At 44.6% G+C, this 26,571-nt stretch overlaps 1 protein-coding gene across 5 annotated transcripts; it reads right to left on the bottom strand.

Annotated features, from left to right (window-relative positions):
* Window positions 1-1,397: 1,397 nt before the first annotated feature.
* Window positions 1,398-26,571, bottom strand: MDM4 (MDM4 regulator of p53). Of its 5 annotated transcripts, XM_075174272.1 has the most exons (12): window positions 26,379-26,571; window positions 22,317-22,394; window positions 20,296-20,402; window positions 17,465-17,539; window positions 15,892-16,025; window positions 15,377-15,426; window positions 12,396-12,457; window positions 11,535-11,631; window positions 9,993-10,153; window positions 9,316-9,450; window positions 8,509-8,589; window positions 1,398-6,763 (listed from the first exon to the last, which is right to left on the bottom strand). In XM_075174272.1, exons 3-12 carry the CDS (start codon window positions 20,368-20,370, stop codon window positions 6,209-6,211), a joined length of 1,425 nt encoding a protein of 474 aa, XP_075030373.1. In that variant the 5' UTR covers window positions 20,371-20,402; window positions 22,317-22,394; window positions 26,379-26,571; the 3' UTR covers window positions 1,398-6,208. The 5 variants fall into 5 exon arrangements, with proteins under 5 accessions (XP_075030373.1, XP_075030371.1, XP_075030372.1 ...); XM_075174270.1 differs by lacking the exon at window positions 22,317-22,394; XM_075174271.1 differs by lacking the exon at window positions 26,379-26,571 and having other exon boundaries at window positions 22,313-24,812.

Raw genomic sequence — 26,571 nt, 5'->3', positions numbered from 1 at the left:
GAAGATGAAATGCTGTTGTTTCCCGTGTGAGATGAACAGCCACCTCCTTTCAGCATGCATCTGGCTCTGTTAAGAAGTCAAATTCAGAGGTGAGCAACTCCACCTTGCTGCAATACCTTTTCTGTTAAAGCTGGGAGGATTCATTTTGCCTGCTGCTGGCAGAGAGCTGCTGTTCGCCCAGGGCGGGCAGAGCGAGGGTGGGGGATCTCACCAGCACAACACAGCCCCTGGCAAACAGGACAGACGCAGATGCTCTACTTCATGCAGCTCCTGTGCTTTGGAGCACGTCGGGACAGGTTGGTTTTGTTGGCAGGGTGCAAGGAAAGGTTACACAGAGGCTGTGGGGGCAGAGCCAGAAACTTCCCTGCAGGCTTCAGACTGGCAGAGGTTACCAGCCAGTCTAATTGCTGCTCTTAGAGCTGCTGGGTGCAACCCAGCTGTCTGCCAACAGGAGATCCTGGACACCAGCCCGACCTAAAGCTGCTCGTAGAAGCACAGGCAGGCAATAAGCAGGGGCAGCTGCGCAGGACCATAAATACCACCAACTCTGCCCTCTGCCAGCAGGTATCCTCCTGGCAGGGATGGGGGAACCAGCTCTGGTTCTCCTGTTCTGACACCACAGGTGGAGTTTTATTGTTTTTCCTACAAAGCAATCAAGATGCTCTTCATTATGAAGCAGCATCTCCTCCTTCGCAAGCAATTGGTGATAAATCACTGCTGGGCGTGCGTGGGGCTAGTTTACAATACAAAAGAGCAGAGTGTGCTCATCTGTCCTCCTCCCGACTACCTGCAGCCTGCTGGTCTCCAACCAGCACCGTAAACCAAGAGGCAAATAAGGAAAGCCAAACCCCAACCATGAGCCTCGTGTCCCTCAGGGCAACCGTAAAGGTTCAGTGTGTCCAGGCTGGAGGCAAGGAGACGAGAGCTGCAAGGAAACTGCCGGCATCCCGCTCCACGCCATGCACGGCCGGCGGGTGCCCTCTAGTGAGCTCCTGCCCGGGGAGCTCCGCACGCCGGGGTGCAGCGGCTGCACGCTGCCTTCACCAGGCTGCTTCCATCCCACAGGCAAAGCAAACAGCATTAAAAACAGCTGGAGAAAGGCTAAGTAACCTCCTGGCACGACCACAAGTAAATGATGTGGTAGCTGCCCCGCCTGGGAACCTGGGGTGGCTACAGCTGTTGGTGGCAACGGGACCGGGGAACCAGCTTAAAAACATAGCAACTTCTTCTTCAAGCTGGCTCAGGAGATGAAGCCTAAACCGTTCCCCTGCTGCCGTTCCTGCTGGCTTTTGCAAACACGTACATTCCTGCCACAGCCTCCCCTCCCCACTGCACGGCAGACGCATCCTGGGAGGGATGGGAGCACTGGAAACGGACACAGGACCATCACAGGCTGCTTAACTGGTAACAGGCTTTTACTTAAAGGTTTTCCCCGAAACGCAGTACAAATGAAAAAATAAACCTACGTTATCATAGAACGTGCTCAATGTAATCAATGTCGTCATATCCAGGACACAAAAACATGTCATCAGTTTTGCAATTTGTCTCTCTCTTTAAGTAGTGCAAACACATAGCTGTCGTTTAGCAAGCGCTCCTGCTTGTTACTGCAGTGACTGTGTGGGCGTATATTGAGATGTGGCGTTTTTCTAAACAAGAAGAATGTAACTGGGAACAATGGACTGCAGGGAAGGGTGCTGGGGATATCCAGTAGGAAATCACTCTTTCCAGAACAGCAAGTCTTTATCTTTGCCAGAGGTACATGTTCCTGCATTCCCCATGTATCTTCTCAGACTGATGTGGTTCTGCCTTCTAGGACTCGGAGACCCTGAAGGTAACTGCTGAGTTCTGTGGGGCTGCATCTTCTCGAAGCACCTACTCCGCGTGGCAGGCATGGGGTGTCCCCACAGATGCGTGGGTAGCAAGTGCACATTACCAGAGTAAAACAGCACAGAAAAACAGGACTGCAATCGCAACAGCTGCCTGTATTAATCACAATTAAGGTGCAGAGAGCAAGTTGATGGGATGCGTAACCCAGCTTGTGGCAGCTGACCTTTCTGGTGGCCAGGCCCTACCATGTAGTCACAAGCAGGGTCTCACTTGTTTTCAAAGGAGCAAGGAAAATTCCAGCCATTGTGGACAGATAACCGACGAAGGATTTCCAGAGCTGTTCCAAACACAGTTTATCACCCCCATATAATTTGTGGGTCTCATTCTTGCTCTTGATAGAGGAGCCTCGCAGTACCTCCTTCTCAAGGACCCTGACGCTGCCTGCCGATGTCCGGGTGCATGCACACGACTGAGTTCCTTGCTCATCTTATGGACAAAGACAGAATGGAGACCAGTGCCCTGGCTCTTTCTTCAACTGCTTAATCATGGCATCTTCCAAACGGTCAGCCTTCGTTGAAGGCCTCTAATGAGAGCATTTTGCTTTTTCTTCCAGGACTGGAAGGTGAAGCTCAGAACAGGCAGAGTGTGAGCAGGCAAAAGCAAGCTACCCCGATGGGTTTTGAGACACTCAGTTTCTACTCCATTTCCACTTCCATTTGTCCAACAGCCACTTTTTCTCTGCAAGGACAGCTTCTCAGTAGCAGATAGTATCTACGTTGGATGCAGAAGGATGGAGCAGACCCTGGCAAGCTACATTATGGTTTCCATCACAGTCATACGTCGTAACAAATATGTAACACAGGCAGAAAGTTCATAACTGTCCTTGTGGAAACACCCACCATTCAGAAGAAATAAGCACTCTGGGGGGCTGCTCCAAAGGATCTTTGTAATTCATGTAGCGGCTTTGTTTAGGCTAAATTGGCTTGATAATACATCTCAGCAGAGGAGGGACGCCGAGATTTTTGAAGAGAGCTCAAGAAAAGGCTGATGTGCTGTGCATGTCAGTAAACAAGAGTCACTGAGAGTAACTGAGAAGAGGCACTTAAACTGGAAAAATAAGGAGTAAATGCAAGGTGTGTACCTCTGGCTGCTGATTCAGAGAGTTTACAGACAATACAGAGTATGGTTTCACACCGCAGGGCACTATAATGTGCTGAACGGCACTATACAGTTGCGAGCCTCGTGGCTCCCATACTATATTTAAATACCCACCAAAGAAAGAAATCTGCGGCTGCTGGGGATAACTGGTGCCAAAACTTCCGCCTGAAAAGCTGAGGAATCTAGTAAATGAAACCTAACCTACAGGTACACTTGTGCTAGTGAGACTTCAGCAGGTTCCTGAGGAACAGCAACCAATGTCACCGAAGAAAAAAGCAGTGAAAGAGATAAACCTTTCTAACCTGGGCATTGAAAGACAGCTGCGCGCAACACTTCTCCTAACAGACGTGCAACAACGACCGCTAAAGACTACCAAGGATCTCTTCTTTCATATTGCACTTCATAGTAACACCACCGTAGTAGAGAATTGTCACCTGCTACGTGACACCAATGGCGTTTTCAGAGAACCCGAGCTTACCCCCATCTCAGGTAAATGCTCAGCTCCTCCAAAAAATGGGTTTCTGAATTAGGACTCCACGTTAACTGCCGCGTCTGTAGAAAAGGAAAGTAATAGCACCGCCTGGCCAATGTGTCACTGCGCTGCAATGTAGGTATTGTAGCTGAGTGCTTTGAGCTAATTCTTCAGCCCATGCCTCAAGTCTGCACTTCCTAAAAAGTGTCAGAAGACCAGCTCTCGGTAAATTGCTACTTATTTAGACATAGACTGAAGTTAAAGCAATAAAACATTCTTCTCTCCTTTTCCTGACCCCCCCCTCCAAGCCCCAGCCACAACCCGGGCAGAGCTACACACAATGATGTGCTTGCGCTGCGATAGCTTATTCTTCTATAGGAAGGAAAATCAACTGTTACATTGCAATATCTTACATCCACTACTTCAGTTAAAAAGAATTAAGAACTTGGCAAATGATCTCGTAAACACCGTGGGTATTCTGAACAAGAAGTCACAGATATAAAGATCATTACACTGAAAGTTATCCTGCAGATTTGCTTTTTATCACAAACGGCCACACTGACAACAGTTTTCACTTAATAATGGAAGCTGCATACAGGTCTCTGGAGGATTTTGGCAGGGATATTCAACCCTGTTACTGGAACTTAAACTCTCCTGAATTTTTTTTTTTTTTTTTTGTGTCAACACAAGTTACATGCTTTTCAGTGCGGCCAGATCTGAACAGATCAGTAAAACTGCTTTTAGCAAAACATTTAGTTCTCAGAAGCGATCGGAGCGAGGGGGAATTCACAGTATTCAGAAGCGCCACAACGCGCCCTGCTGAGCCCAAGACCCTAAAAAGGGAAGAAACTACCTGGCAGGAACTCCCTTCTGTGATTCCAGGCGGTAACGCTGCTTAGCATGATTAAAGTGCATCGCCAGCAATTTAACAGCCCTTTAGTTAAGGGAGCGGTAAGTCAGCTTTTCCGTGTGGATTGATTTCCATGGACTTAAAGATAGTGCACCAAAACACCAGGCGGTTATCCTGATTTTTAAAATACAACTGCAAATAACAGCCAACAATAATAGTCTAAATTATAGTCATCGTAGAAATAATCACAATACTATGCAAAATATTAAGTGGATCCGACTTTTGGCAGTGATTGCGTATAGCACCTACTCCGGTATCTTTGCAGAGAAACAACAGCTTTGACATCGCGGTTTGCTGGGACCTTCTGCTGGACAGGTTCTGGGGCTTTTCACCGCATGCCTGACCTGCTAGGGCTGGACCAGCACAAGGAGTGTGGAAAACAAGGGGGAAACAGCCTAGAGAAGCACCGAGGTATGAGCACTCTCTTCTTTTTTTTTTTCTGTCTTCAGGTGTACTTCCTAGATCAGAGAGGGAATTATAGAGAAGATGACAAAAGAGGGTTTATTCTACGCACTGTACTGGATTCAAATGCCTGTATCCCTGAAAGGTGAAGGCACTATTGCTACTGCTGCACGACGCAGGCCCTCCAAAGCCCTGGAGAACAGGGAGGCTGAGGAAGATCTGAGCACAGATATGATCTCAGAAAAGGGTTAGACATTTTCAAACTGCGACTTGTAGCTGAGTTTTAACAGCCAGTAGAGCAACCATGCATAGCTCTGAAGGACAATGTAAATGCTGCAAACAGATTTGAAGCGTTAAATCACAGGGAAAGAAAATCAGTGGAGAAAATGAAAAAAACTAACACCAAGCACAGCCCATAGATTAACCAGCTGCAATTGGTGCTTTACAGGAATTTTTTTTTCGCTCGAAGGCCCATATCCTGTCTTTAAAGCACTCTAAAGTGAGCATCTTCTCTCTAGACTGGCCTGATGCGATGAGGCAGGCAAAAGTTGCAATGGTGCTGTAAGCGCAGAGCTATGAGAACATACCAAAATATGCACAAAGCTGTTATAATTTAATCCAGCTGGCAGACCAGATTCTGAGCTAACAGAATGGACAGGCTTCGTCAAAGCTATGCAAGATGACATAGAACTGTATTTAAATGAAAAAGAGAATCAATAGAAACGAAAAGATCCAATAACAAAGCCAAGTATAACATCCCGCTCTTTTGCCATCTGATATGTGACCTGAGATAGCTATGGAATAGAAGTTTGGAGGACTTATTTCAAGTCTGGGAGCAAGAGGACCTTCACTTTACCCAACAAACGTACATTAAACAAACAAACAAAAAAATTCAGAAACCAGGTTATTGACTTCTCACTGACCTCAGGAGAACTGATCCTTGGCGACATGGCTTATCTAAATTGCAAACATCTTGGTCTACCCTTCCCTCCCGCTCTCCTTCCCACCCCTGCCCACCCCTGCATATATGTATCTCATATGCAGACTGTTCCCTTAGAAGGCATTGCACAGGGTTTGACTTACTGGAGAACACCACTCCAACAGCCAAACTCTTTCCAAAACTTGTTTTCTGCAACAACCAGTTGTCAGAACAGAGAATCCTAGTGACATCACTGAGCTGAAATGAGAGGATTTAGAAAAATTCAAAGCTAGGGCATTGATACCAACGTGCTGGTCACTCCCTGCTCTCTACGGGCTTTAATTTAAATGGACATCAAAAAGTGGATGCTGCTTCATTTAATGCAAAAGATTCCTCAGTGTTCTTGGTCAGATCTTACTTCTCTTTGGTATTCATCGGCTGAGCTCTGAAGTCGGGGTTTGTGTGAGTGCAAGAAAACCTGTGTGCTATCTTTTGGTGGCGGCGGCCTGAACGGGCACAACTACCCCATAAAGATCCTGATCACCATCTCAATCTCTTTCCTGCACACTGGGCAAGGTGATCTCTTTTTCTTCAGCATCTTTGCACACTTGAAACAGGCCACAAGGTGAGCAGTCCTTCCATGGACAATATTGCCATCCCGTGGTCTGTGATGACACAAGAAGCAAGGATTCAGTAATTTTTTTATACTCTCTAAAGACTGTATTTCTTCCTCCTTTTTATGCTCAGTGAAATGCAACAGAGACTCCTTGCTTTCACATTCTCGTGCCAAATCCAAAGACTCAATAGAGCTGCAGGGATCTACACGTGATTTGTTTTCTACCATGTACAGGTCTTTGGGTTGGCCAACTGGAGCAGAAATAGTCCTTCGGCAGTCCGGGACATCTATCCCTTCATCATCATTTTTGTTTTGCATAGCATCAATGTTGGACAGAGAAAGAGAATGAGCCAGTTTGGGACAATCTGAGTACCAGTCTTTCCTTAAGGCCCAGCAGCGGTAACAGTACCGTTTGCCTGGAGAGTTAAATTTCTTGCATTTGGTACATTGCCAGCAGTCCTGAGGAATGATTGAGGCAGACAAAAACAGCAGCAAGTTAGTGCATTCTTGCGTACGACTCGTTTCCTCTACATAGGAAAAGCAGCAAAGAAGCTTCATCAAAAAAGGACATTTATTACCGAGTATAAGCTTGCAAATGCATGATTGCACCTCAAAAAGCCTAAGGAGAATGTGACTACCCCTGTGCATTCTACAGATGCAGATCTCTTCTTAAGCATTAAAATCTGTCCTTCCTTCCTTCCTCCCAGCCTCTGGAAGAATACAATGTTCTCAAGCTGTGCAGTTTATTGAATTTTCAGTATCTCACTCTAAATTCAAGGGTAGAGCTCCTGGAATCAGTCAGGAATATATTTCCCAGACTCACTAATCACTTAGTATCTGTTGAATCTGCACAACTAATAGCAGCTTACTTGATTACCCCACATAGCAAGAGCAAGAGCTGCCCAAGTTCAGAGCTATGATTCAGTTGTCCAATGCCAGGGACATCCCAATCTGTCAAGCATGCACAGTCTAGAAAATTAAGCTAAAAAATTCTGGTGCCATCAGCTGCAAGAGTATCACGATACACTTTTGCTGACTTACAACACAACCTCAAAAGGCAGCCTGCAGGACTGGGAGAAAAAAAGGACAGATGAGAGAACACAAATTTGATGTTCCTCAATATCTTTCATGAGGGAATTCAGAAGAGGAATGGGGTAGTGAGGAGGGGTGACAATCCAGTAATTACTGCTTATTCTCTCTTTCCACCTTATTTTTTCATTTGAACAGGGAAAAGAGTTGTGGTCTGTCCTTAGAGACGCACTGCAAGGGCAAAGACGTTACACCAGCAGGTATGCAGGCTCTCCTCCTGACAAAGGCCATATAAGTACCTCAGAAAAATGGGGTGAGATGGGAAGTCCCAGGGACTACCACAAAACAACTGACAGCTTCACAGCTGGCCTGGACACCCAGGACTCAGTGGAACCCTGATCCTTACACAGAAATTTCCACTAACAAGTTTTTTTTTAATATGAGCACTTCACTTCAGTGATTACGAAGTGCCTACTTTAGATTTCCGAGTTTCTGCCAAGGACTATACTCCAGATTTCCTTTCAGAGGACAATACAGAATTAACTTTATTAAAACATGGGTGGATGTTGTTAATGCTCACTTCATATAGCATTAGACTGACTATGCTGGAAACTGAGGGCCTAATACTCATTCACTTCCTGGGTGTGTGAAGGGACAAGTTAAATCATGAGTAAAAAGCTGGTGGCTGCCCATGCTGACACTACATTACCCTGCACAAAAGGGACGAACAATGTAGAAACAAGGACCCTAATCTCCTAGTCAAAAACCCCTCCTAGCTAGAGCACGTATAAATTCTCTCACATTGCCACAGAAAGTGGCCGAAATCACATAAGTTCCAGGACTGCTCTGTAGCCAGGAGAGACACTTGGTGTCTTTGCTCTGGGTGGGTCAGAGCATTCATGGGCTGCCAGTGCTCAATGCCCATCCAGTTTAGAATTTAACAGAGCCCTATCCAAAACAAACCAGACCAGGTCAGGCCTACTTCTCTACATTCCTTCACATAGGTTACAAAAAAGCTTTTTTGGCTTGATTTTTTCTTTCTTTGGCCTTTGAAACCCATACAAGAATCAGCTTCTCCTACCACAACCAGTAGTAGCTGTAGGATGCGTTCTTCCAACTACAGCTAGGACTGCAGCACTCTCCAAGCAAGGACCGCTGACCTAGAGGATGCCTACCTCAGAAGCGGCTTCTGTATCTGTGTCATCACTTAAGCATTGAGAATCCTCAAAGTCATGCACACATGCATCCTCGGTCACCTGGAAAGAGTGGATGCGCTGTTAGAGGGGCACAATAATCTGTATTTACGATGTGCCTGGCACTGTACACCAAAACTAAAATGACTACATCACCGCCATGAGAATTAAGGCATTTCTAGAAGTGCATGAAAAGCCATTTCATGTACTGTATCTATTCCAGAATGTTGATAACTGTTGCTGGGCTGATTTACAGTCATATTTGCCTGCAGTCAACTCACATCTCTCTCTGCTGCACACAAGAATCATACAAATATAAACACATACACAGCTGAGCAGTTCTACTATTTTCCATGGAAGAAATCATGAACTCAATCCTTTTAACACAGATTTGATTAATTACTCGTGACCAATCTTACTACCACCTCAGATAGCAGACTCAGGCCAGCCCATCTTACGCTGAATGCTAACACAACGTAAACTGAGATTTTCCTCTTCGAGTCTTTTCATTTATTAGTCCTGCAGATATTGGCTAGAAATATAGTAAAGTTGCTGCTGGAGTTTTAACTAATTTTAAGCCTTGAAAATACACTAACTTAAACCAAAACCCAAGTAGATTGACTACACAGGAAAGCGATCACCCCATGTATGGAACGGTGACAGTCTTTTCTAAACACAGTTTAAACTCTGGATGGTTATAGATCTAGCTCCTCCAAAACCAGCACCATGAGATCAATTAAACAAGGCCAACCTGTGGAACACACGCACTGTAGCTGTTTGAAGAGGTACCTTTTTGTCACCTTCTTTCACTTCCTCGCAGTCAACCGTTTCCACCTTGACTGCAGCACTGCTCTGATCTGACGGGCATTCGTTGAGGAACCACAAGTCATCAGTAGTATCCGAAACAACGGCGGTGTCTATGTCCTGTTGGAAAAGAAACAGGAGAGACCACTTAGAGCTCAGGGTATCAGCAGCAGAAGTACCAGCACTGCAGCCATGGCCACAGCGAATGCCTCTCCCCTCTTCCTCACTAACAGCCTTCTCACCCCCGGGAGAGAAAGGGGCAGCTCCCTACTCTCACAAAGACACCCCTTTTTGCACGCAGCGCTATGCTCGTTCCCCTCGCTAGCCGGCCACACCGCAGCTGGCCACCACGCTACAGCCATCCGCACCGCGTAACAACTTTCAACCCAGAAGAGGGGCAACTCCTGAAATACAACCAATGCTCTGGAGTGCAGAAGGACCTCCAACGGCTGAACACCGCCTTCAGAGAGCGCCTAGTTTATTTAAGAACGCTAAAGGTAACCAACCACCTGATGTGAAAGGCTGGGACAGGAACACACAAGGGAGAGGCTGAAAATCCTGGAGTGGGAAGGGGAAAGAAAGAACAAAAATATTTTATTTACTCGGAACCCAAGAGAGGAGAGGAAGAGAATACAGCGCACCTATTTAAAATGTCTACACACCTGGTTAGTCTGAATATCTGTTGATCCATTACTTCTGGACTTGTAATTGCTTCTGAGGTTGCCTAAAAACCACCATGGAAGACCAGCTACATCCCATTCCTCAAACACTAGGTCCAGTTTAGGCTTCTTGCTTTTAGAGAGGTTTTCTATTAAGTCTTTGTCTGTAAGAGCCAAGTAGAATCTAAGTCATGCCACACCTACATTATTTAAGAGACTAGCAGAGAAAAATTTGGCCCCATCTGATTTTAGAAACCTTTCTTGCTCCTTCTTACAGCCAGTTACTGCTAAGAGCGTCGGCGTTTGTATGAGTGTACTGGGATGTTAGATCTGCCGCACATCAGTACTCGTGTACCTAACCAGGTGAACCTGGCAAAATAGTCACTGCACAGCCATCAGAGGTCAGACAGGCATCCCAGTGCTCCCAGTGTCTCTATAACGGTACAGGTTCTCTTTAGCTTTACCTTACTTTTAAGACTCAATACAGAAACACAAACACTTCTTTCAGAACTCTAACGAAGTCAACACTGAGTAGATTTCGTGAGTGGCTTAAGATGCAGAAAGAACTGGTTTGAATTTAGTTCAAATTTCCAGTGATGGGAGCTCCTGAATTCCCAAAGCAGGCTCAAAGTAGGAAGCAGGAAGGTAAGAATCCATCCTCCATAACCCCATGCTTCAGCCTCCTTTTTAGCCCGTGCAGTTTAGTCTGTGATCCTAAACTCAGTGGTTTGAATTTCCAGATAACCTTGAACCCCTCCCTCTTCAGTGCCAAGAGTTTCAAAGGCACAGCCAAGGACTGTTTCTACCTCTTCTCTACATGCAGGAAAATATCTACCACTCTCATTTCATCTGGAAATACCCCCACTTGCAAAGAAGATTTGGTTTTACAAATTAGGTTCCTTGATATGAGAATGACGTGAGAATAGAAAGTAGAAAAACAGGAAAATTACTTCCGTAACATCAGAAATCCATGAGTGAACCAGCAGGAAACCCCCAGACATTAAAACAAAGGAAATGTCTAAATATGAAGGAGCTGTATTACATTTAAGCTGGATAGAAAAAAAATTCCATTGTTATTCAGTTCCCTGATTGCTTTGCAGGTAATGACCGCAGACGGCTCAGCCTGTGTCCTATGTAATCAGAGGAGAGAGTCCCTTGGGAAGATAAATAGATACAAGTATAATTTCAGCATTTAAAATACCCTTCAGCAAGGTCTGTAAGATTTTTCATGGCATTGTTTAGTGACAGATGTGCTTTTGGGGCTTAACCTGCCATTTTATTCAAAGTGTTTGTTTATTTATGAGACCAAATATCCAAGCTAGAAAACACGTCTATCATAAAATACCTTTGGCGAACATTTGCAGTTCTCTCACTCTTTAGCATAAAACGTTGATTTTTAAAGATTATATTCCACAACAGGTTTTTATTAGTCTCCCAACACCCTCCTCCAGCATTTTGCTGATGCAGAGATCAACGTGTCACACTGGAGAAGGAGCAGAAGAGCTTGTACACGTTGTGTTACTGTGCAGAAAAGCTGGCACTCACCTTCGTAATTCTCACATTTTTGCTCTGAGGTAGACAAAGCAGAAGCATTGCTTTCACCCTCCATGATGCCGGTGTCAGAACCTTCCTGCCGGCTAAACTGCATGAAGGAAGGAAAAAACAGATGTTAGTCCACCAGAGCTTATAGGGACAAGGGGATGTAGCACTTCCGTTCCGAGTCACCAGCTGCAGTACAAGACCAAGAAGTTATGAAGAGAAATAAAAGCTTCTGAACCAAAACTACACACTATTAACCCTTAAAGAAGGCTAATGCATCTGTAATCAGCACAAACAATATACTTGCAACCTAGGAAAAATCTTAAGATTGGCGAAAGTCCAAAAGTTGCCATCTTTAATGCAGTAATACTGTGATCTTTGCGACTCTGGCCCCCAATGCGAACAGACACCTCCCGGATCAGACTGCCTTAATCCCAAAATATACCTGGAAACAAGTTTCAATGTGCAAAGATTTTTCCTAGGTTTCAGATTCTGCCTGAAAGCTTCTGAAAACAATCCTACTAAACACAAAACTTGTTCACACATTTTAGAAAGCTTAATTATTTGGCAATTCCTACTCAGAGAAGGGATGGGAAAGAGGGGGGAAAGACATGAAAATAGAGAGCACGCTGGAGGAACTGAGGACTAGAAGTGCTACACCCCAGAGAAACGCGCTCAGAGACTGGTACTCTGTTATGAAGAGAACAGAGAAGGGTCACTCTGTCCCTGCTTTGTGGACTCCAAGAACTTTTCAGGAAGGTGAGGACCTGGCAGCCAAGCAGCACAAAGTTCTGGCAGTCCACCATGCACAGGTACAGAGAAGGGGCACTCTGTACAACAAAAGAAACCACCAGGCAGTGGGTTTACCTTCAGCTGGTCTTGGCTTGGCTTATCGACGCTCTGTTCCTTTGCGAGATTCTGTGCGGCATCTAGATGGCAGGTAAAACAAAAGAAAAAACCTTCCCTGGTAATAACCATTCTCACAACACAGAGGGTCTTCAGCAAGCAACCAACGAGCCAGGCTTGGCAGACCTCTAAGTAACCCTTTAAGAGAAACAGAGCCCTTTCTTCCTTATAAAGCTGGCCATTTCCTAGAGGCAATACTCCAGTATTCCCTAGGCTTTGCGAGGTACATATAGAGGCATTAGCCTATGGAATACAGAGTCTGTGCCTCCTCAGAGATGAAGCTTGATGAAACCTCACAGCATGTAAGAACCTTCTTCCCAATGTGAAAAACTATTCTTTTTCCTACAGGTTGTCCAGCTATCGCAAGTTTTAGGTCCTTTACACACGAGGTCCGCACGGAGGCAGAAACCCAGAGCAATAGCAGAGGGTGGGGACTCTCATTGGAAGGCTGGATCAGATCCATGCTGAAGAAGGTGAACAGAGAAGAGTAAGATATTTATAAATATCTGAGGACACCATCTCTTTCAACTTAGGCTGAGACAGGAAAAACGCCTTTCTTAAAGGGTGTGGGCATGAAGAACAATGACTAGACTAAAGAAGGGAAAATTCCATGCACAGCAAGCTCTTTCCCGGATAACTGTGTACACATCCATAACACAATTTAATCCAGACAATTATGCTGGCTCCAAGAGTTAATTAAAAGGCCAACCTAAATAGCAAGATCAATCAAATTAACAGAAATCTTTCTACGTAATAGGAGAGCTGCACTTAGGAAGTCTACCCTTTAAACAGACTTGCTAGAGAACAAAAGATGCAAGGATGGCTCCTGCTTGCTCCCTTTTCAATTCAGCAGAGAAATTCCCCGCTGAATGCCAGGGAGACATGAACAGTCCAACTCACACCATGAATCATGGCACTGACAGGAAGATACTGCTGCTGCTATAGGCAGAAAAGTGGACCACAAAGTGGTCCATAAAATGGACCAAAACACAGGACCACAAAATGACATGGCTCTGTCCCACATTCTTTGCCCTCCATGCATTAGTTCAGCTTTCTTTTCTTCCCTTTTATCACCCTACAGCTTCTGCAGTCACTCATTTTTTAATACCTGAAGGAAAACAGAAGCCAATTGGCTCATCCACAATTGTTTTGGCTCTGCAGGGACATTAGAAGAGGTAAAGACTTACTCTTCTAACACTTTATAAATAATGCAAACTAGCCTTAAAAACTGTGTGAAAAGACACTCCACTTACTGGAAGGCTTCCTTTTTCCAGGCCAACATATACTAGGAACTGAACACAAAATGTTCCTGAAGTGAGGTATTCCTAAATACACCTCATACTTAGCGTGAAAGCTAGCCAAGTAAGGACACCATCTGATAAAGAGCATTATGTAAGAGCTTAGTCTTTATTACCGAGATGCACTGCAGTCACTTTTCTTTCTACAAGTGTACTTTAAAGAAGCGGCTGAGATAATCTGCAAAATGATGTGCTGATAAGCACTGATTTGGCTAATGAATACGAGCGGCTATTACAAAACATGAAACATGAAGACCTCTTTAAGCCCTATGGCACTTCTAGTTATTCCTATGTTGCAATGAAGGAAAAACAATACCTAGAGTCATCCTTACTATGTAGTCGTCAAAGGTGTGGTCTGCCAAGCTTGTTTCGTTTTATAGCCACACATACACGCATGCAGACACGGTGGTATAACTCAGTGATCGTCTCCCTAAAGGAAGAGTATTTCCTTTGGCAGGTTTAAAAACAGTTACACCATGACTGGCCCACACACGCACACCCAGGCACACGCACACACCACAGGCACGCACCAAGTAGAGGGGACAGGGCAGCACAGGAGCGTTCCTCTGGGATCCTCTGCTCTCCACATACACTGCCTATTAGGAAGAGGCCAGGCCATCACCAGCGAGGGAAACAGCACTCACACAGTTATTCTGTAGGTAACGTGTTTAGACGAGAGTCCGCTTAGGAGGATTCTTGAATATAAATAGAGAAAGGAGTGGGACCTCAGAGGCACTAATACATGGCTCAAAGCAGAGAATTAAGCAGTTTAGGGCCATGTTTTCTCAAATAGTTTCTAAATTTGCACAAGCTTTTACGTATGTGTGCAAAAATAGACTAAGCCTTTATGAAGAACTAAGTCCATATTATTTGCTTAGAGACCCCAGGAAGTACGGCACAAGACTCCACAACTCTCCCGGTGCAGCTCCCGCATGATTTGCACACTTGCAGTTTTATCAGAAGCTTTTTTTCAAATGAAGATTACCAGCCGTACAATGGAAACTGGCTGCAAGGAAGCCATCAGTTGAGGTTAATTTAAGAAAAAAGTTTAATTTATGACTGAAGGACTTTTTATGTAGATAGATTTGATTTCTCTTATGAGCTGGGAAAGTAACAATGACCTTTAAAGGTTCAAGTGTTTGATTAAAGTCCAGACCTCTTTGGCTTGCAAAACTAGGCTGGGTTTTGAGCACTCTTATATTCAGTCTCAAGACTATAAAAGTATAAAGCGAGGTGAAATTTTATTCAACGAGAGTATTTTATGCAATGAGAAGTTGCAGCATGCTATAAAACTCTGAAAAGACTGAGAAATCAATAATGATTTGGATGGGATACTTCAGCCACATTGATTTGTACATCCACAGTATTTAGCTCTGTCAGCGTGCTTCCAGAGTGTCTGCTGCTCTGAGGGTTGGCCATTGGTTATAGGCAGCCACGTTACTCAAACAGCTAACTGATTTCATATCACAGCTACTGGTGGTGGACACACAGAGAAGACACATACTCAAAGAGATTGTCTTGTCAAAGCCTTCATTAGCAGTTTGTTCCAACTTCAGAAACATTTCTCTCTTCTGAATATCATTACTTACCAAAGTTACATCAACACTATATTGAATATACTTGCCCGTACTGTGACAAACCTACCTGCCATTGCAGCAGAAGTCAGGTTCCGTTTCAACATGTCATAGACTGGGCTGTGGGAAAGGAGGCGACAGTTGAGTACACTCACGAAACCAAACAGCATTACCCTTTTAAACCAGGGACAGAAATTTTCTTTTATTATCCAGAGAGACACTGGAAACTGCAGTGGGTTTTTCTTGCCACTCCTAAATGCTTGCTACAGAGAAGTCCAGCTCAGAACTTAACTGAAGGATGCAGATTTTGCTTAAGTGTGAGCTCAAGGGCCTGAGAAGATGCAGAAATAAAAGAGGGAAAAGATGTCACCTCAAGCAGCTCACTGCCCGGACCATTCAGAACTGGCTCTTCAGAACAAAGGAGCTAAACTCAAACTTGTTAAATGCATTACCAATAAGCCACGGAACAGGGCACTTGGTATTCCCGGAGGTTTATGTGACAGCGAACAGAAACAGTGACACCAAGAGTCTCCTGTCTCGGCAACCTCTACAATACCACGTATGTTAAAGGTCACTTTTTCCTACCTTGGATCTTTTACAGAGAAGCTCTCCAGTCCCAGCAGTTCTCCTAGCTGATCTCCTCCACAATAGACCATGTGCTGCTGTCTTTTGTCATATAGCTGCCTCACCATTATATATTGTCCTAGGTAATGCATAACCTGTGGATACATAACATAACATTAGCCATATCTGCAGTTGAAACCAAACCACCAAAAACCCTGGAAATTTGCTTTAATTTATGATACTTGCCTCTTGCCACCCTATACAGTGCGAGTCAAATAGTACCTGCTTATTATGCACATCTGCAATTCATCGGTGCCTCCCAACCAAGGGAGAGTTACGCTTCACCATACTGCTATAAGGTTTGTAATTATTGGCCCTTGACAAGAAGGAAAACTGAGTCGAAGATGGATAAACAGAAGTCACTCTGCTACCTCACATGAAAATGAAACACGACATGGGTGATAACACTTTTATCTGGGCAGTCTCCCTCAGTGAGGGCTGCAGATGGAGACTGCTGCTGTTCAACTCAGAGTAAAGATGAGAAGGAAATGGGTGGGGAGGAGGCAGAAGGTATCCCCAGCTAAAAGAACAAGCTATTACTAAAGGATGACCACAAGTTACAGTGCTGTCCCTCAGGAGACAGTTTGCAAGATGCAAAAATAAGTGCATTAGTATCACAAAGAAGGATGGAGAGGAAACACCCTCTGAGAGCTAGCGGACACTGCCAGCTACAGTGGGGAATCCAGAGTACAAGAGGAGAAAGCGAAGTGTGTTAAGCGTAACACAGGTAGGTTCCACCCCCCATTACCCACCAAAGTGACCCTCCTGAATGATAAGTGTCACCAAGAAGTTGCTAACAGTACTCCATTCACTGCAGAAAAAACTGACTTAACTGAGTTAAAATGCTAATCTATACAAGTAACCCACATTTACTACTCAACTCCCCCCATTTAAACCATTCAATTTGTTTTCGCAAAAATTTTTAGAAGCTAAATAAGTTATTTAAATGCATAAGTGTTTAAAATAAGTCACAGGGCTCTGCAGGAATATTTGACACATTCATAATGAAAAACCACTGCATTTAATTCTTTGCAGACAGGATACTCTTGTAAATCACAGTCAGTGTCATTTTTTTAATCTTGTACACATACTGCATTTTAATCTTAAAATAAATTAATTCACAGGGTCTCTTAGGTTTAGCTGACAAGCCATTTCAAAGGAAAGTTAAAGAAAAATATCGACTAGAATTCAATTTTTAAGGCTTTCATGCACTGAGCAGAGAGCAAGACAATTGAAAGAATCTCCTACACGCTCTCAGGAATGTGGCTATCCCATCTCTCCTTTCTCTAGAGAGGTTTCTGACTTTCCAGGATAAATAATTTTCTTTAATATTTCACACTCCTATTCCAATTCCTCTGGGGGCTCTCAAGACAATTTATGATCAACCAAATCACAACAGCCCTACAGGTAAGGTATCCCTATTTTGCAGGCTTCAAAGTACAGAAAAATTAATGGCCCACCCCTTCCCCACAAAGAGCCGTCTCCGAAACAACCAGGGACAGGCACAGATTCAGCGCCTAGAAACTGAGCCCACCTCCTTCAGTGTGAAGGTTTCACCTTGGGCGCCTGCAGCTTGCAGAATCTTCAGAAGCGGCAGTTTGGGTCGCACCTAAAACACAAAGCACGGAGTTTTGTTTGAATGACACGAAGCAGTGCCCCGCTGAGAGAAAGCAGGTCACCCTGGCCCGCGTGCCTGCAGATCACAGCTAACAGACCCAAGTTGCCCAAGTCAACCTGTGTAAGACTGTCACACCAAGCAGAGGGCTGACAACCGTGGTGTGAGTTGGAGGTCCTGGGGAAACGCTGCTTGCCTCAGGCTAACCTGCTGAAGGCTGGTATTTCTTTTTTACAAGTAATCTGCATGGACAAATGCTTAAAAAGAAGTTAGAAGGACTGAAAATCAGCACAATCATTCTGACCCAAGTGCAAGACAAAAAAAGCCAAGGAATTTGGGCAGCCAGCTCTGAAGGCTTTAATCACTCACATTGTCCCATTAACTTTGATGTCATTCATCCTGTGAGGGAAGACTGGAAACTCAGACCCTTGGTATGGAGTCCTAGGCAGTGACTAACCAAATGTACTGAGTCATATATTTAGGAGCAATGATGGTGCAGTCTGATCACCACTTCAAGAGCAGCATGCCTGAATTTTCTCAATTAGTGCAGTGAACAAATCGGGTCTGCTCTGTACAGACCTTAGGAGTACGTATTTATTAGGATCCATGAACAGGCACATCATAATAAGACTGCATTAAACACAAGGTGTGGTTAATTAACACCAAGGAGCAGAACCTGTATTTTCTGTTGGTCTCTCTCATCAACCAAAACCTTTATTATATAAAGCACCCTGGGAACGATGCAACTGCTCCACAACCCCTTTAGGTTTCACCCACACACCCAAGCAGCTTTGAGTAGCTGATGAGACAGATGATGCTATATAAAAGAGCAGCAAGTTTTAAATAGCCACTTCCCCCCTATGTTGCTATTTCATCTACTTCACAACAATTTTAACAATTCCTAGGAGAGTGCCACCACGTGATCTGATGCCTTGTGTTGCCTAAAAATGTCAGAAAGCCCTCACTGTTCTCTAAATGCTACACCATTGTGTACAATATTGTATACTAATGCACGTTTCCAGCTCTAAATCTCTTCCTCTGTTCTCCTTGTCTATCAGATGCTACTATGGCAAGATATTTCAATCTGCCACAGGACAGAAAGTCCAGTCCTCAGCACACGATGTTCATTGCTGTTTCCCCTTTGACAAGGCTTATGCTTTCTCAAGGCATGTAATCCAGGCTAGGTAGTAAAGGCCCCTACCTATCAATGTTAGGTGGGTTCACCTGTGTCTCATACCCACCCCTCCTTTCTGCCTATATAAATGCAATTGCAATCCCCACTTCCTTCCCCAAGGAGGAGAGCCTGCTTGCAACCCTGCAACATCTTCTCAAGAGACAGCCAGAGCTGCAGCACCATTTTCCTGCACAAGGTAAGAGCAGGTTTTGGTTGCTCGTCACGAATGTAATTTGTCACGCAGCTATCTGACAGTATCTTGGCAAGGTATTTGTTCCACTGTTTTCTAATATTGTAAAAAAAAAAAATATCTCCTCTGTGAATGTGTCTGGTCTGCCTGTTTTCTCATTATTATTTTCATTAAATGCATTTTCAAGCTCCAACAGAACAGCTTGTGTCCAGCCCCAAGTCTCTTTCTCAAGAACAGCTTTTCCACTAGGAAAAAGCTCAGCACAACTGAAATAAGTGCTTGTATCAGCACATGTTTTTTTTAATAAGATGAAATTATGTGTTTACATTCATTCATTTCTCTAATGACCGCTCTCAAATGGATTTTGAAGTAACTTCTTATACATCTCTTTCTGATTAAAGAAGTAACCTAGTTAACTTGATCACTTTAAAATGGGCCCTTAGCTACTACTGTACAGCCAAAATGGAAGTGTTTATTCTGCACTGCCTAGAACACTGCGTGTTGACAATCAATATTTTGCTACTAATATCAGAGCCTATTTACTTATTCTATTTACTTATTTTTTCATGCAGAATGAGTTGGATAAATAAGCATATACATCAACTCTGCATAGGACTTGGCTACATTTCAAAGCTTCTAAATTAAGCCTCAAATGGGTTCTAAATTAAGCCTTAAATGGGAGGATCTTTCAACTTCCCATCAGCTTATTTCCACTCCTACCAATCCCCTCATATTGTGGAGACACTTTTTCCAATTAGTAGGCTCAGGAAGGTTGGATGCCTGTCTTGGAGAAACGTTTCTGACTTTTAGACTGGATTTCGACTGTTACTGTTTGCAAATTTCTCTTCTCTGACTGGCTGTCAACATCGTGTTGAGCCATACTCAAACCACACACCTGCCACGTTGGCCTTGGCTCGCAGCTACAACTACTTTTTGTTCCAGGGATGCTCTAGGAATAGTCAATAACAGGAGCACTACATGTTCAATACTTACCTAAGTTGACTCCAAAAAAGGCATGGGGCTGCACTGCAGGCTAGACAAAGTTCAGCATACAAGGTTACAAAGCTTCAATACAACTGTCACAAATAGTCCAGCACTAGGAGGAATGCTGTGTGAAATACTTCAAGTACAGGTCCAGCACAAAAATATGCATTATACAATTTCTTGTATGGCCAGTTTTAACTGCTTTTTCCCCTCCTCACCCTTTAAAATGTTCATAAATCATTGATCTGATAATGAAAGCTAACACAACTCCTCAGGATGAAAGCCCTACTCCATTAGGCTAAATTCTTCTTACTTAAATGTACTTGGAGAGCTTTGATTTGGTGGAAGAAAACACTGCTTTGTGAGGAGAAAGCAGTGAAGGTAAGTGGGAGAGATAATTACCTGGTTAACTTGTCCGAGTGTGATTCTGCGGGCATTCTCAGCTGCTGGATGCTGGGCAGAGGCTGAAGATGTCATTGTGGCAGTGATTAGCTGTTTAGAGCACAAACCTATAAATGAGAAAGTTCATGTACCAGTTAAGCTGAGAAACCTGCTCTTGAGTTTAACCACTTCCACTTCTTGGAAGCTTCAGGAAACCAGTATTTAAAATCAGCTCTGCATGCATATCTTAAAGGACTGCTCTATAATGCCAATGTCACTGTGCCCCTCACCTGCTCTGTCCAAACTGATCTGCTTTGTCCTACCCGAGCTGCATCGAGCTGCCCAGTGCCTGACAAACAGCCATGTGAGAACAACTGGGACAGATCTGCTGTGGCACTGGGGATGCTTTGACTCTGTCCGTCTCTAGGACTGGCACAACATGATGAGGAACTTGGGGACCTGCCAGCTCAAGGGAACTGCCAGCCTCCATCAGGCCATTGGCAAACTCTTAACATGGTGAAATCCTTGAGTCAGAGGTGGGGAAATAGAAATTGAGTCACAATCAACCACAATGAAAATCTTCACAAGACAGCAACCCCCTGATTGCCCAAAAGGAGGAGCAGTCGGTGCTGATGGCAGTGATTAACACATTCCCTGCCTGCTCTTCCAAGAGCTGAAAACCTGCTAAAGCTGCTGCAGCCTTCATCCCAGATGACTAGATGCAGGCTATAAATTAACAGTTTTAACAGCGTTGGTGGGTGAGCAGGTGAAATGATCCTTTCCTGGAAAGGAACAAAAGGGGAAGTCCTGCAGCTATTTGAATTTGTCAAGCCCTATCAGTTTCAGTACCCACCCAGAGAGCACAGCTTCATACGCAGAATGATCTGTAATGACTCATGTTCACAGCACAATCCAGTTTAATCTACCCCACACAACAGGTTTGAAAACTTCTTTATATTTAAAGAGAAAGGATGGTGTAAATTAACTAGCCACTGAAAAAAAGTAACTTGAACCTGCTGGAGAAGGAACTTAAGTCTTGACCTCTTAGTTTCAGCACTAAAGCTCCGACCAATGTACCTGTAAAACTGCTGTGTCTCCCTGGACCTACTTACAATAAAATCTCCATTTCAACATGAATCTGGTTGCACTTCTGCAGGCAATACTGAAACAAGCCCTGCAACTGCCATTTTGGTAAACTTAAGCCTAGAGCATGAGATGAACTAAAAAGACTGGCTCCTGAATTTGCCTACATAGATGCAACTTTGGGAAAGTCTTTACTGTGTGGAATCTGGAAGAAGTGTCAACTTTTAATCCATGCAGTATTTTAAATTAGATTTGAAAATGTGAAGCCAAAAACTTTCAAAGTAATACCTAAATTGTCTTCCACAGAATTTTCCAGATATAGTAAATTAATTTGTTATTACTACCTCAGTTATAAAGAATGTGAGCCAGTATCATTAGTTACGTTAAAAAGGGAATGCTAGCAAAATAACCAGACTTATGCCTGAGGAATGTAACCAAACATTTTAGATGTAGACAAAACAGGCTGAACATCTATCTAGCAGGCAGTGCAGAAACCTCAGTAATGACAAAAACCTGAGCTTCAGCACCAATTCAAGTTACTGACCACTGGTAACCATTCAACTCCTATCCCTCCCCTGCCCCATCTATTAAAAAGGACTTATAATGACTTTGTTAGAGGCTTCTGATAGTTCTTATAGCATTACCTTTATCTGAAGTAAGGTACTATCAGGAATAAAATCCTTCCCAAAGATCAAACATATCTCTAAATATTTAGGAAGGCTTGATTAAAGCATATCAAATATTCAAGTTTGGTGAGTAACATTGATAGTGAGAAGATCTAGGCAGTAACTCAAAATAAGTGACTTATAACAGCTAAAACCACTTCCATGTTATCAGTGTCTTAAATTTTAACTAAGGTTTCTACTTGATAATGCCAAGCACATTGCAACACAAACTGCCCACAGGATTCTTTACAAGCTGAGCTGTACTTTGTACTAGCTGCAGACTAACTTACCAACCTTGAACTTCTCTGCTATAGGGCGTATCACTAGGATGGGCCAGCCGCTGCCTCAGTTTCCCAGGCAGTCCCTCTGCTCCTGCCAAGAAGAGTCGCAGGTCCTTGTGCAGGAGAGCGATTCCAGCAGCCCTGGAGGGTGCTCAGTGAAGCCTCCCCAGGAGCTCTGCCACGCCTGGCTGGGCTCCTGCTGATGCTCTGAGCTCTGAGTCGCTCTTTCGAAAACCGCTCCTGCCTCCAACTCATCTAGTCAGGAAAGCGAGTCACCAAATACATCAGCTTCTGATAAGAGCTTGAGTTGGTGTGAAAAACGGGCAAAAGGGGAGAAAGGCAGTTCCGCCCTGCACTCCTGGAAAGGGGCTCTGCTGCCCCGAGTTAAGGGAGTCAACTAAAGATCACTTTAACTGTTTCAATACTGGTTTTATTAGAGAAAGGCAGGCAAGTTAGTGCCTGGCTTCCAATCTTTACAGATAAATTGTATTTTTAGTAAGTTTGATCTTAGCAATACTAACTTCCTTTAATTAGAAACTAATCTTGGGATTACTGAATGCTATCTTCCCAAGCATGCAAGCTCTAAAACATGCCTAGGCTGCAGATACCCACAAGATTTATGGAGGCAGCCACCAGTCACTGCCTTGCCAAGACAGAAAAATCTCACTTATGTTACCACCCTCTGTATGCAGGCTGGCCAGAAACACAAATGGTGGAAATGCCCAGAGAACTGAGAAGCTCCTTGCTCAGTGAGCCCTATTTAACCTTCCCCTGCAACTCTATTTTCCCCACCTATTTTATGCCGAATATTTTACCTTGCAACCCTGGAAGTGTCTAAACTAACTTGCAGACAACTGAACGAAGCACCAGTGAACTTACTGCTGTTCCCCTCTATACCTTTGGAGCTACATATATGAGAAAATGACACCGGACCAGAGTAATGACTTGGAGGAAACCATGAATCACAAAGGAGTAATGAACTAACCATTTTTTCCACTTGAACACTTTATATGGTCAGGCACACTACAGGAACAAGTCATCTTTGTGAGTAAAAGTTCCTTCTCTTAAGAGATCAAAACCCCACTAGACCACACTTTTGATGCTTGCAAAAGGAAAGGCTTGAGACAAAAGATCTTAACAGACCCAGAAGAGAGTGCAAGCATAGGGTATGTGGACTTTTCTTGATGGCAGTGTCTGAAAAGTTGAAGCTAAACTTCTAATTCAAGTTCAGTTTTTGTTTTAAAGTCTCCTTTTAAGGAAAGAATGCAGTTTCTACCTTCTGTGCAAAGTGAAAACACAGCAAGGAGCGTAAACTAGACATTATCGTTCGGTGTACTGTGGACTCTGTAATGGCTCACTTCAACAGTGGGTTAAGGTCTGACGTTTAAGTCTTGCCCTCAGTTAGCATCATCCTTTTTTATGCTTTCAAATAAAGCAAAATTTCCACTGAAAACAAACTTGCAGTCTCATGTAGAGAGCAGCCCTGGAGGGGAGGCTTTAAACAAGCACTAATCTGACAATTGAGTCAGAGCTAATTAGGTTTGTCCCCATCAGCGTGAGTCCCTGTGAGTTTTCATGCCTGCAGGTCCTTCTGCCCACCTATCTCATCTGGCTTGCGACAGAAACACCATTACTCCTCCCTGTAAACCATGCCTTACTACGTCCTTAGCTCCATCAATGCTGTCACAGTGCTGCTACCTTTCTCTGGGCCATACATTTCACCTGATGGCAGCACTGTGTTCCCAACAAGTTCATATGTGTCCTTTGGGAGCTGCGCGATGCCAGCCAAGGAAATGTCGAAATTGCCCTTCCACTGCCACCTCCCAACAAGTGCTGCCTTGTCATGATTTTACTCCATAAGACCTTGCAAGTATTGGCTGGTTATCTGGGGGCTTCTAGCTGGGAAGTGGCAGCAGGAGGAGAGAAAACTGGGCTGTGAATTACATGATTTAACAGATTTCACACTGTATAGACTGCTTGACTTCATTTTTTGCTGTGCTATGCTCAGTTAAGTGCTCTAATTAGTTCCTTTGATATTGGTGTGGCATTCGATCAGGAAAAATATCCTCTGCTAGGAAAAGTATCCAGAGAACAGCCCAATTTTGCTACGGAGAAGTCCTTTAATGCGTTACTTATGGCAACAAAAGGCAGGGCTACTGAAATCAGCTGAAACACTGATTTTAAAATTCCTTTTTGGCAACTGCTCAGGAGTAAAATCCAGATCTTCTAATACAAAAAACATTTTAATTTTGAATTTCACCTGACATGAGTTTTGTTGCTGACATGATGCATCTGCCATGGAAACTGTGTGCTGCTCCCCAAAGGTCTGCCAATAATGCACCAAAATTAGCCAGTCTTTGATAAATGTTCGTAGTTAACGAATACAAATGTTATGCAACACTTTTTATTGCAAAACATGTTAAGTAGGAGGAAAACCAAAACTGATCGTTTTGATTGTGTGCCTAAAAAAGGCACACTGGCAAATTGCTCTGCAAATCTCCCTAAATCAGCTGCTTGTGTGACGTTTTCACTTGCGAGTCTGCGTATTGCTGAATATCTAGGTGCGTTTGCTCTAGTCCTAACAGGTGCTAAATATATAGGCATTCACTCAAAGTCCTATTACACTGTTTGCCATGCAAAGTCCACAGTACCCTTCTGAAGAAGCAGGCACTTGGGATATGAATTTTAACCCTTCTTGATCAGCGTGTTTCCCGTGCAGTCTCCTAGCAATAGCTTTAATGCAGGGCGGTGCTTGGCACCTCACCTACCTGGCAGAAACAGTCGACACCGCCCTGCTTGGAGCAGGGCCACCTACTACGCTGGCAATGCAGTAACTTGGAGCTGCTGGAGAGCATTAAATGAACAGATGCCAGAGCAGAAAGAAGTCCAAGTTCTTGTAACAGCCCTCAATTCTGCACTAGCCCAGGCAGAATGTGTCAGAACCGATCAGCCTAGAAATAGGGGTCATCTTTTAAAGTCCCCCTGTTTAGTAAGTTTGAAATGTTACACATCTGATCTTTGAGTTATTAATCCCTCCCTGAAAACACTTCTTTGTTGGTAATACTGCAGAGCAGCTACTTCCAACTGTTAAACTGCACAGCCTCTGGCAGTGTTTTGCCCTGGAAAAGCATGGCAGTGTTTAAGGTTAAAATCACGGTGTGAAAGGTGACACATGGCAACAAACAGTCCCAGTCAGCGCTCTGCTGTAGTCTGGTCATACCACATTTCTCTGAAACTTTTACTCTAAATGCTGGCAAAGTTTTCAGTGCTGCAGATAACCATTAGGTATGCAAAAGATTAGAAAGCAAGAAGTGTGCTCTGGAAAAGATGCAATAATGCAGAAACACTTGTCGCGTCTCCTTTTATTACTGGAACAGATGGTATAAGCATCAGCTAACTGCAAACCATAAGCTGTCAGACAACAGAAAGAAGTCCTTGAAAGTGGTCAGCAGAAAATGTAATTAGAATAATACTTAAAGTTTGGAAGCACGTTTCTGAATGGCAGCGGCACAGCTCTCGGAGCATATCTTCGTGAAGACAGAGCCCTTGCTGTGCTTCCAGCACAAGTAAGCGAATGGTGCAGAGCACTGCTGCAGTCAGCGGGATGATGCTACTGAAACACGAGTTCTTCAGCCAAACGGGAAAGTTTGGAACTTGGTTTTGACACTCGATTTTTTTTTCTTTTCTGCCCATGAAGATAATTTTCAAGCAGAAATGCTTTCAAGGTAAGACGCAATCACCGTTCCTCTGGCTGTAAATGCACACGCACAGCCCCTCGGTGTCAGAAGCCAGCGGCGAGGCTCCCGCTCCCCCAGGCCCCTTCCCACCGGCACCGCGGGCCCAGCCGCGCACCGATTCCGCGGCGGGGGGGGGGGGGTTGGGCAGCTTTCTGCCGAACCCCCCAGACCTGCGCCCCCGGGACCTCCGGATCCCCCACCGCACCTCGCCCTTGGCTCATCAGCCGCCTTCACCCCGGCCCCCGCCGCCCTCCCCGCTCCCCTGGCCCGGCCTGGCCTGGCCTCCTCGGCACCGGAGCACTGCGCCCCCGAGCCCCGGCCTCCCGCGGCGGGCTCACCCTATAGCTGCTCCATGGGCCCCAGGTCGCCCCGCAGCCCGGGTTCGGGGGGGTGGGGTTCGGGGGGGGGACCCCTACGCCCCCCGAGGGCTCCTCTCCACCATCTTAGCGGGGCTCCGGGCCGCCACTTCCCCTCGCAGGCAACATGGCTGCGCGGGCGCTTCCGCGGGGGCGCCCGGCCCGGCGGGGCCGC

The sequence above is a fragment of the Calonectris borealis genome, chromosome 26 (genome assembly GCF_964195595.1).
Source record: "Calonectris borealis chromosome 26, bCalBor7.hap1.2, whole genome shotgun sequence".
Taxonomy (NCBI): domain Eukaryota; kingdom Metazoa; phylum Chordata; class Aves; order Procellariiformes; family Procellariidae; genus Calonectris; species Calonectris borealis.
This window is presented reverse-complemented; position numbering and strand designations above follow the sequence as displayed.

Excerpts from the sequence above, each read along its gene's own strand:
- MDM4 (XM_075174272.1), bottom strand. The coding sequence starts at position 20,370 with ATGACATCTTCAGCCTCTGCCCAGCATCCAGCAGCTGAGAATGCCCGC. Across the intron at positions 15,427-15,891 it reads TTCTCTGTAAAAGATCCAAG|CCCAGTCTATGACATGTTGA; the intron begins GTAGGAAAAAGT and ends CCTTTCCCACAG. Across the intron at positions 11,632-12,395 it reads CAAGCCAAGACCAGCTGAAG|TTTAGCCGGCAGGAAGGTTC; the intron begins GTAAACCCACTG and ends TCCTTCATGCAG.